This window comes from Strongylocentrotus purpuratus, unplaced genomic scaffold, assembly GCF_000002235.5.
Source record: "Strongylocentrotus purpuratus isolate Spur 01 unplaced genomic scaffold, Spur_5.0 spur5_scaffold_14, whole genome shotgun sequence".
Taxonomy (NCBI): Eukaryota; Metazoa; Echinodermata; class Echinoidea; order Camarodonta; family Strongylocentrotidae; genus Strongylocentrotus; species Strongylocentrotus purpuratus.
Window position 1 is genome coordinate 6,552,738 of NW_022145599.1, and position 11,801 is coordinate 6,564,538.

The window sequence follows — 11,801 nt, forward strand, 5'->3', positions numbered from 1 at the left end:
TCTATAGGAAACCGAAAACAATAGATTTATAATAGAATTATTCCAATACGGATCTTATTCATTTCCATGGTTACATGTATATCATGTGAATAACCTCTGTCATTCCTTGTATTAACTATTTTATTTGCTTGGTCATGCATATTTCGAAATGATGTCATTGATAATAGGGGCTTTCCCTTTTGTGAGCGATTGTCCCTTTGTGTACCTCTATACGATGAATACCAATAACGAAGGCGCCTGGTAAACACAATGATCATTGAACTGTGTATAGTCCCATCCCCTGCTTGTACAGTGTACGTACATATTAACTTCAGTTTATACTACTACAAAGTAAGCACTTTTATACAGGCTGCTTTCATTTCAAAGCGCTAATAAGTCAACGAAGTCATGTATTATCAATGAATTGGTTAAGGAATCGTTAAACACAGCAGTCAGTTATAGTCGCCATTTTCGAGCTCCAGATATTATTTGTTGTATACGGGTCGACGAGGATTAACTGACTAACACAAAGTGATTTACATAACTGTAGCAGGTTTTTTGTGCAGCAGCATTCAGTAAAGGTAGGCTTACACCTAGCCTGTAGCTCACTTTTGAGGTATTGTATGTTTATTGTATCTGAATCCTCATTATCATAGATTTGTATATTTTGTAAATCATTGCTAGATGAATATTTTTTTTAATCCAATGATATATTCCAATTAACACTGTTGTTTTCAATATAAAACTCAACAGATTTGCTTCACTTTTATGGATCGATGTCTTGCCCAGGGCATCTTCATTTCTCAGAACGTATTACGAACGATAAGCAGGCACTAGCCAGCTTCTTGTAATTCCAATTTAAATGGATGATATGCTAATCTACATTGCCACACCCTAAGGGGGAACATAACAGGAAATAGGTTAATGTTATACGCTTTGTGTCTGTATCAGCCCGCGACGTATAGCATTTTCATTTCTGGTTCATGCATGATTATGCATAAGGCGTATTTTGTTTAACCATATTGAATGCGTTTGTATTGAAATGCCCCATTTATGAATAGGAATACAGTTAATAAAAACGCAAAGATAACTTAATATAAATGTATTTTTTATTTATGATTTTATTTAATCACTGACAGGAGATGGCTGAGGCAGACAATCGCAGTTACACAAGACAGGTAGATCGCACAAGTTCATGTCTCAGTATGAAGAAATACAGAGAAAGAAAGAAAGATTCACCTCCGGATGAAGGGTAAGATGATTGGCCCCACCCACCATGATACAACTGGTTTGTTGCACCCCCCCCCCATCCTTAGTATACACTCCTCTCCGAATACTATGTATACCGTATACTACATACTATATTATTTATTTAATTATTTCTGCATGGTTCATCAAATTAAATGATATGATCAATATGAGTAGACGGCCTTCCATACGCTTACAACACCGGGAAGGTGGAAGGAGAGGAAGGGAAGGGGCTATGAGGCCCGCCCCTCCTCAGATGATGTTGCATTACCAATATTCTAGAAGCCGCCATATTGGCATCGTAATGTCTCTTCCCTTTGTCAGTGTATTAAGCTTGTCTGATAATGTTAAATGACGAAGATCACCTGAGACTGTCACCTTATTATTTTGTTGCTCTCTTCAATTAATTTGCTCGCAAACTTAAAAAAAATGGAATGTTGAAATTTGGGCAAAAATTGACCCCTCCCCCACCCAGCGATATTGTTCCCCCCTGTATGGTTGAGGCAAATGAGAAAATGGTATCGTACTGCATGAAGTGTATATTAAAAAGTGGCTATATTTTTACATTAAATTAGCGCAAATGGTGGTTTATTTTTAAGCTAATTACAGACGGGTCCTCTAAGGAATTCCGTATCATCAATTTGGTAATTTCATTTTTCTGATGTCTGCAATATTCATGTATATTCTTTTAGTACTATCTACAGTATATTTGTATATCTTTATCTCATTCCAGTGTTTTTAAGTTAAATTAAGTCATCCATCTGTACTAGATGTTTAAATACTGTGTAGGCTGCATATCTTTGATAAATATCTTAAAACTCACAGTGTAAACTCACCAGCGATATGTGTATATACCAACATGATCACTTCAGGGTGATTGTTTTTAATATCATAATATCAAATGTCTAAAACAAGGATCGAGACGTTATCTGAAGAAAAACCTTCCGTAACTATGGTAACCAAAATATATCCATAGCGACCCAGCTTTCAAAGAAAAATTATCCTGGCAATACATAATAATCCACTTACAAGGACTGAAGTTATATTTTAAGAAAATTCTTTGCATATAAATGATCCATAGTAATCAGATTCTCAGAGCGACTTAATGCCTCTGTGTTGTTGATCTCTGCAATATTATTCATCTCATTTTCTAACGCGCTTAAACAATCATTTGGGTGGAATACCAATGTAGTTTCTTTCTTTATGCTGTATCTATATATTTATGGAAGGTATTCTGTATTCAGTTTTTTCTCGACAAAGGTGTAATGAATTCGGATATGTATTTAGGAATCTACCTTGAATCGATTTCCATCTTGATTCTTGAAAAAAATAATTATTGCATATTTTGAGACGTGTATATAAGTAATAAAAGGAACGAAACAAAAATTATAAGTATTCAAATAAGTATACTTGTTTGGAAAGGCAAAATAAAAATATGAATTTATTATGAGAAATGTGATTAATATTGCTTACAAAGCGTAAAAGCCTAATCAAGGATATTTCATGGATATATTATTGTTTGGTTGGAAAGATCCATGCTGTGTCCTGACGACAGAACCTGCCATGTTTCCTCATTTCTCACAGGAAAGTAAGACATTACAATGGAGCGTGGTCTATGATACTCGGTGTGACACTCATCGTCTGCGCTTTTTTCTCAACCATCATCGGAGTAATTGCTGTCTTCGTCGAAAGCGAATTCCATGAATTCGGGCCAGGAATTTGGGCTGGGATGGTAAGAATACCTGATTATTTTTCTTTCTTTCTCTTTTTATTCTATAGCATCAGTGAATTTCAAAACAGTATCTTCTTACTGTTTATTATGTTGAATTCTCATAATCTTTTACCATGGTTGTTTATATCAGCACGTTCTCATAAGCAGTTATGGTTCTCATACCTGAATTATCTTGTGATCATGTTTATATCGATGATATCATTGCACCTAATATTAATAGATCCCGAAGGAAACTTTGGTATGATTGATAATTCGTAATTCTACCATGATTGTTTATATCAGCACGTTCTCATAAGCAGTTATGGGTCTCATACCTGAATTATCTTGTGATCATGTTTATATCGATGATATCATTGCACCTAATATTTATAGATCCCGAAGGAAACTTTGGTATGATTGATAATTCGTAATTCTAAAGAGAAACCCATCTCCTCGTTCTAAATATATCATCTTTACTATGATTATTACCCCGCAGTTTTTCCTCGCCCCTGGGGTATTCGGTATTGTGGCACGGAACAAGATCCGATGTTTCGTAAGTGTAATGAATATATCTGTCATGAATCATGATTACAGTTTCCTGTTGGAAAGCGAAAAGTGTACTGTTGATGCTTTCTCATTTACAACACCTAAATCTCCTTTGCACATGAGCATTGCTAGAGGCCATGGGATTGATTAAAATACGGTTAAAACAAAAAACCCAAACCAAAAACAACAACATAAAGCTCCTAGGCTGGTCTACAAAAGGGCCATGTAACAAATTAGATATCAAAAATATAAATATTAGTTTTTGATGATACAGAGCATAGCACTAAGGCAAGGCATTTGATGATTAAGGTTAGAAAAGTAGAATGTTGCAGTAATCAGAAAGTTCTTAGATATTTCTCTCAGTAGACTTGTTGACAAAATATATTCTTTTTTTCATCGTGTCTTAATCGTAATTTTAATTGAAGGATTTTGTAAATAACTATGAAAATGTATCATTTAGCCGCCGGTTATCGGGTTTTTTGTTTTTAAATCTCAGTTACAACATAGTAAGATACTTTATAGAATAGATGTAATATCATACTTCCTAATATTGAGGAGAATGTTTTCACTTATATAGTATATCTAGTCTAAGAAAGACCAAGATCAGTAAATACTTTTTATGAAAACACTTTATTTTTTACACAGGTATTTGGTTTTCTTGGTGCATCCGTCTCTTCTCTGGTAATCTCCAGTAATATCATAGTCATCCTGTCCATTGGTCTGTCAAGAGATCACGTCGAAAACGTAAGCCTATGTTTGCTAACAATCGTATTTCTAATATGTATTTCAAATCTTATTCACTATTTTTTTTTTTTTTTTTTTTTTTTTTGGGGGGGGGGGGGGAGGTTAAACAAATTAATAAAAATCTTGGTCTGAAAAAGTTGCTCTGAACAATGCCTAATCTCTTCTACATCCTCTTAATCTCTTACGGAATAATAGCACCCTCTATTGACATGTTGTTGTTATTTTTCTCCTTCTCTAGGATGTGACAGCCGTGATTGTGAATATCATAGGGATTATATTAGCTTTGATAGCAATGATGACGTCATTGTTTGCAATTCTTCTGTGCTCCATACCTTTCTGCCAACCTCCTGATAATAAATGCGTAAGTATGAAAACAGACTGTATGTTTGTATAGGATCCCATATCGTGACATTGATACATACTGTCGATCCAAGGATTTAACGATGAAACTAAAGATATGCCTGAGTTCTGGTAATGATAGCATTTTTTTTCACAAAATCCAAAAAAAATTACACTGAATGTTCAAGATTGCAAATAAATGACATGTGGAAAACGATTTAGATAGAAAATTGTTAGGGGCTGAGTAATGAGCATAGAAAGATAAGGAAATCAATGTATTAAAGTTGGCCCGACATAATGTGTTTTAAAAAGGTCACTATGTGCAAATGACAGTTGTGATTTTGAATGAAGATGATTTCCAGCAAGTTTTTGTTTTACTGGTTCAAAAAATCAATCTACTGCAGGATAAACATTCCAAAATGAATTATAACCATGTTCTCTCGACAGTACGATTCTCATCCCATACCAGAGCTCAAGATTAGCTTTAATCAAAATCTATATAAATGATTTTGTCCAAGATATTAAATTGACCAAGTTTTGTTGGAACATGAATAAAATAGGTATGATAATAATGGCGCAATCAATCATCATGCCCTTTCGACATGCCAGAGCAAAATGTTCAAGGAGCGGACGCTTCATGTCGAAGAGACTCCTCAGAGAGGCATGCACATGTATCTGTCTAATATTCGTTACTAAATTGAAGATATTAGGCTACCAGGAAAAAGACTCAAGGTAATTCACAAGATAAAAAGTATGAAATTAATGAACTAACTTCATGTCTTTTGCTAATAGATAGCAAAACATGAATAGGCCATTGAGTAAACATGGTAAAACTTTTGTCTGGTGGTGATGTAAAGCTTTTATGGCTAATGATATTCGATTGTATTCATGGAAAGTATCTTGTAACTGATCATTTATGTTTTTGTTTTAAATCACAGCCTCGATGCTCTTCAAAACAAGGGAGGGATAACCCAATATACCTTGTTCTAGATGAGCAAGGAACGACACCAGAACCACCATTATGAGCCAGGACAAAGCAAGCGGCGTATCCAGTCCTTTTCACAAAAGGGGAATAATAATAATGATAATAATACAATCCTGGATTTATATGGCGTTTGATATATCTACGATGTCTCTAAGCACTTTGAGGATTACCCCGGTCGTCGGATTCAGGACTGCTCACATACAATCGATCCATTGGGTTTATTCCAGCCAGGCGCCTTTTTACAAACACTCACAATGCCAAACAAATGACAATAATTTTCGAATCCAACAGGATATCCATTTAACACCTGGGGAGGGGAGGAGTAATGTAGATACAATACCTTGCTCAAGGACATAAAAGCCATGTCGGGACTCGAACCTACGACTTTCATATCTCGAGGTAACTGTTTAGACCAATCGACTACGACACCTCGTGAAAATATCTTATTCTATACGGCGATTCGTATAATTCACATGGAGACTATTTGTATTTCGTAGGACGGGGGGGGGGGGGGGCCAAGAGTCGGTAGTGAGACAGGACAATTTTTAGAGAAAAAAATGGAGTGTGTTGATATATAGTTCAAAGCTTTATACCAGATGGGCAGATGGAGCATTCCTTACCCTGTTTATTAAAATAATTATTATCAATCATATTTACTGATTAACCTCTGAGAGCACGCAAAGCGAGCGAGCAAAGAGATTTGAAGAGAATTATTTCATTGTTGAAAAATTAATGATGGATTTTTCATCACTTACATTCTCTGACGGCAATGAAATGCGAAGATCAGATGTCCCATTTTTTTTGGACTTCCCCATTCAAAAAAATGCCCCTGTTTATCGATTAGCAGAAAGAATATATTCCTGTTGATTTCCATTATATAATAGAGGTTATTGTCATCATCTTATTTAATATAATAGGAAATGAACTCATTTAAAACTTGTTGAAGATTCTACATCCATTTACTTTTTAGATTATTTCACTGTAGGAATATATGTAAAATATTTTAAAAATCAAAGTTTTATTCATTACCATGTGTATTCTTATTACATTTTTGTATATATCGTAGTCAATGTACTTATTCATGGAATATCACTGTCAATAATTTTGAATAAATGAAAATGATACTTATTCTGAAACTACAAACATTAAATAAGACGCGGGCCTTTTTTCTCTCTTTTTTTGTTATTGAAAAATTGAACTTATAACATTCAACATATATGCTTAGAATTTTAGAGGTCATGTTAAATAAAGAGCTGTAACGTGATTAGAAAAACGGAATTGAAATTAATATCGGCTATAAAGCTAATAGCGGACAACAAGAATCAAAACTTAAGATACAATATGATTATGAGGAAGATATCCCTTTACTGAAGAAAATGCCATGGCAGAGGTACGGTGCATGTCTTTAAATTTTATACTGGTGACGAAGTTGAGGAGAACTTTGCTTGTCAAAAAGTGACATCTATCTGCTAATTTGAAGACTAAATATATATGGGTCAATTTTGTATCATATTATACATTAATATAAGAAAAGACTGTATAACTGCTTTTTTTTTTAACCGCCTTCTAACTCATAAAAAGCCTCTGGTTACACTACTCTGTATCCCTTTTTTCAATTAAATTTATTTCTATTTCTATTATTTCAAGTCCTGATGAACAGTGTCAATATCAATAATGCAAGGGAATTTCTGTGGTCTCACGTAGTTCATTATATCAATGTACCACTGCTCTCTAGTACACGACACTTACCCATGAGAAACGAGAATCCAGTTGATATGATGAAAAGCCCGATGAGCCCAGCTGGACCCCGTGGTCGACGACCACCACCGACCACGACGACGAGACACCCGACGATCAGGAGCAAGAACCCCGTGGATGCAACCATCTGAAGCAGACATTGGGGTTTGGATCGCATCCTGGTACCGTCACCATGGGAACGAGATGTCTGGAGAATGCTGCCGTATGGTTGATGAGAGGGGTGGTTGGATGGTGAGGCGATGAATGAATCAGTATTACACATCGTGAATGGAGGAAAGCGTGATGAATGTGTCCTCTCTGTGTTAAGATCCATCCTTCCTCTAGAAATAATAAAATCAGATTATTATGTTTAGAAATATATAAAACGTGGTTACGCCTCAGACTGAAATATAAAGTAATTTCACGTAATTAGAGTTAATTGTATTAATGCATAGCCATAATAGTAACATCAAAGAACATTTTATAAACTCACGCCTACGAGCTGATTAATAACACTACGATTCATAACACCATCACCTTTAGGATAATTATGCAGGGGTTAGGGGTCGCCCCTTAATGCTGTTTTATTTACCAATTCCGTCTGTCGGTACAGATTATTGGTACTTCTGACCCATTTTCTTCCCTCTGTTCATGGTTTGTAGTTATCACTTTTAGTCAAGACATAAAGCATGATGATCATACATGCACAATTTGACTTAAACAGTACAAAACTGGAAACGCGTGTAAAATAATAGATGCGAATGCAGATTGCGCTTTTGAAAATATAATATCATAATCATTATTTCCCGACACACTTGACAAAAACAAATCTCTCACCCCCATTCAAGAAATAACAAACCATCTATGAATAGACGCTATTAAGAAAATTATTTAGTCCCATTTCAAATAAGCTATTGTTTTTACCACTTTGATTAGGAGTCGAATGATTAGCTATAATACTCTCGACATTTACGATGTCATGACATGGGCGATATTACGCAACAGACGTAATTATACCGTCATAAATTCAATGAAAAAGAAGGTTTTATAAAAAATAGACTTACCCTTAATAAAGTGAAGTATTCTTGGTTGAAAATCGGCAGGGTCATCACCAGGTTCTTGGATAGTAGAGTTGTATAGTACAATCAAATCATGTGAAGGTTTATAATAGATGTCATAGCATATTCATAGATCGATGGTTATGCCGTCAGTTGTGTTACGTAATACTATGAAATCAATATAATTTCATGATTGCGCACGACGTTACGCTGACAAACGATGCGATTAGGTAAAAACTTGTATAAGGTGCTTTAATTTGGACCAACGAGAAGGCTCATTCACCTCTCTCTCTCTCTCTCTCTCTCTCTCTCTCTCCCCTCTCTCTCTCTCTCTCTCTTTCTCCACCTCTCTCTCTCTCTCTCTCTCTCTCCCCTCTCTCTCTCTCTCTCTTTCTCCATCTCTCTCTCTTCCTCTCCCTTAAAAATAGTTGTTATTAAGTTAGCATTCTCTTCACCTATCTCTCTCTATAGTATATTGAAAAGTGTAACATATTTTGAATTATATCCCCTCTCTCATCTCTCTCTATCTCATGCTCTCTCTCATGCTCTCTCTCTCTCTCTTCTTCTTCTTCTTCTTCTTCTTCTTCTTCTTCTTCTTCTTCTTCTTCTTCTTCTTCTTCTTCTTATTCTTCTCTTTTTTTCTTTTTTTCCTCTCTCACTCTCTCTCTCTTTCTGTCTGGCACGTCTCTCTCATCTGTCTCTGTCTGTATGTCTGTCTCTCTCTCTCTCTCCTCTCTCTCTCTCTCTCTCTCTCTTCTCTCTCTCTCTCTCTCTCTCTTTCTCTTCTCTCTCTCTCTCTCTCTCTCTCTCTCCATCTCTCTCTCTCTCTTAGAATGAATCGCTACATTATTTCACCCCTTGTCATCTTAACTCATTTCAGATTCAATAAACATTTGATTCGTTTTGAGTTTGAGAAAAACATGTATGAATAAAGAACATAATTTATTTTATATTTTTAGTGAGCACACCGACCATGCTATAATGCCTTTTATCACAATATCTTTTCAAACCCATCATTTCAACTATCAACTTTCTGTCTGCAAAATTAGCTAAATTACATTGCCTACACTGAAAAATTGTGGTTCAAGCATTGAGCCTGATGGGAATTGGAGTATCCAGTAGCCAGTGGGTCAAAGATTTGCAGAATACAAAGATTTGCGAAAAAATGAATTATATCAAATATAATAAGAACCTGAAATCTAAAACATCTACAGCTTAGTTTATTCAATGTGACCTTCGCCTCTACTGAATGATTTCGATTTCCATGATTTCCATGGGAGAACTATTTCGTTGTATATGAAACCTTATTATTATGGGGAGGTTAAACATCTATATTTATATACATTGCACACTAGGAATACACATATTGCAAAAAGCTTCTAAGTACACATCCAGTTCTTTTCCGCAAGGACAGAAATTCAATCTTTATTCATTTTGTTTTTGTATAAGTGGAAAATGCGTACGAATTTTATTCCATTAGTTTTCTTACATTGTCCGCATGACTGACACATTAGAAATCTGCATTATCAGCATTATTGCAGTGTTAAGTTTCTTGGGTCGTGTTGTTAATTAATTACATGTGACTGACGTTACACAAATCATGCGGTGACGCAACAGCAAGTAGGATTTATGTGCGGTATTTTTTAAAAAGTCTTTAAAAATATTACTAAAGAGTATATTATGGAAGTCACTCATATTAGTGAAATCAATTATTTTGTACTTTCAATTATTCCCTTTTTTCCAATAATCTTTCCTTTTATTTCTTCTTCTTTCTCCACTGGTCTTTTTCCGTTCACAATCGTGTAAAGGAGAAATACCTTCATGTGCATGCGTATAGTCTTCACTTCAAAGTAAATTATAGAATGAAGGTGTAACAAATAATAAATTATTCAATTTAAAGAGAAGGTTGAGATCTGGGGAGAGGTGAAAATGTTGTGAACGTTATCATTGTTATTATGCAAGTGTGGAAGAACATCAGAGTAAAATTGATCCCTGAAAACCATGACTCTTCAAATGCCTTCATATTCTAAATATGAAAAGTAACAGCTTAAAAATGTTTGTGTAGTCCTATATGCATTTTCTGTGTATAGTACTTGTTACTTTACCAATACTGGGCCAATTTTCTTATCATTTGGATGACTCCAGAACCTTGCAGTACACACCAATACCTATATGCTACATCATCAACCTTTTCTGATCGATTCCACACCGTTTCTTTTACAAGGCAATCGCATGACCATAACTCAACTTTATCTTTAAGCTGCATTTCCAAAACCCACAAGACCTTTCTTCACCACTCCCTTTTAATCCCTTCATAATTTCTTTTGCTGCCGGTAAACCTCATAATACGCATAGAATGCTGTTATCCTAATCATAAGCTACGGCTAGGAATGAGAACATTTCACTATTGAAATATTGACGCATAAGAAATCCAACTACCACATAAGTCTGTGAATATTGATGTGCATCCCCTCTTCTTTTTTTTTCTTCTTTTTTCTGTCTTTTTCCCCTTTTACCAATATTTTGTTCCTCCATATTTGTATTATTATGTATTCTTTGAGGGTAGTCATACTATCAAGCTTGGCTTATTTTGTCAACCCTCCTGTTTGATGTTTTCGATTAGTTACAGCCAGCTTTACTTTATTCTACATATATTATTTTGTCATGTGTAAATTTGCAATATTTGTTGGTTATATATTTGTAAAAATGCAAAAGAAAAAGAAAATCAAACAGAAATAAATAAATCAAATAAATCAAATCAAATAAGATATTATACATTTGTTACATATCAATTTTCATGATGCAATTCACATTTTCTCATGATATATAGCAAATTTAAATGAAATATAGCCATGGTGTTTCATCATGTTCACATCGCAATTCTAAATGATGATAATCGTATGGTTGCCATGGTAAGTACGCCACTGTGGGTGATTTAAATCCATGAATATCATCTTGCTGTTGATTCTTGAATGACCTGAAATATAGATGGATAAGTGAAAGTGTTATGAGTAGAATAAACTACATTTCTTTCCTCTATCTCATTCCATCTATTATTCATCTCTGAATGTTCCATATCATCTTCACTGAAACACTTTTTATGTTGCTGTGTGTGCGTACTACCTAAAGGTTTTAGCATTTTTTAAATGTTTTATTTATATATATATATATATATATATATATATATATATATATATATATATATATATATATTTGTTTATTTTTTTTGTTGTTGGGGGGGGGGGTGGGGAATGGGGGATGGGGGTGGTAGATGAATTCGTTTGGGATGAGGTAGTCAGGGAGGCTTTTTTTTGGGGGGGGGGGGTGGGTAGTGGGTATGTTTAGGGTTGGGTAATTAGAGAGGAGTTATAATTTTTATTATAACCGATTTCATTCAAAATGTTATCATAAGTTTATATGAATTGTATAAGTATTAAGTTAATGCAATTATGTT

General features: G+C 34.6%; 1 protein-coding gene across 2 annotated transcripts; it reads left to right on the forward strand.

Annotated features, from left to right (window-relative positions):
- Positions 1-253: 253 nt before the first annotated feature.
- LOC105446278 lies at positions 254-6,048 on the forward strand. Of its 2 annotated transcripts, none has more exons than XM_030984072.1 (7): positions 254-595; positions 1,119-1,231; positions 2,812-2,959; positions 3,435-3,491; positions 4,130-4,228; positions 4,467-4,589; positions 5,506-6,048. In XM_030984072.1, the coding sequence occupies exons 2-7, from the start codon at positions 1,122-1,124 to the stop codon at positions 5,590-5,592; spliced, it is 624 nt and encodes a 207-aa protein (XP_030839932.1). In that variant the 5' UTR covers positions 254-595; positions 1,119-1,121; the 3' UTR covers positions 5,593-6,048. The 2 variants fall into 2 exon arrangements, with proteins under 2 accessions (XP_030839932.1, XP_030839931.1); XM_030984071.1 differs by having other exon boundaries at positions 255-560; positions 5,506-6,047.
- Positions 6,049-11,801: the final 5,753 nt, after the last annotated feature.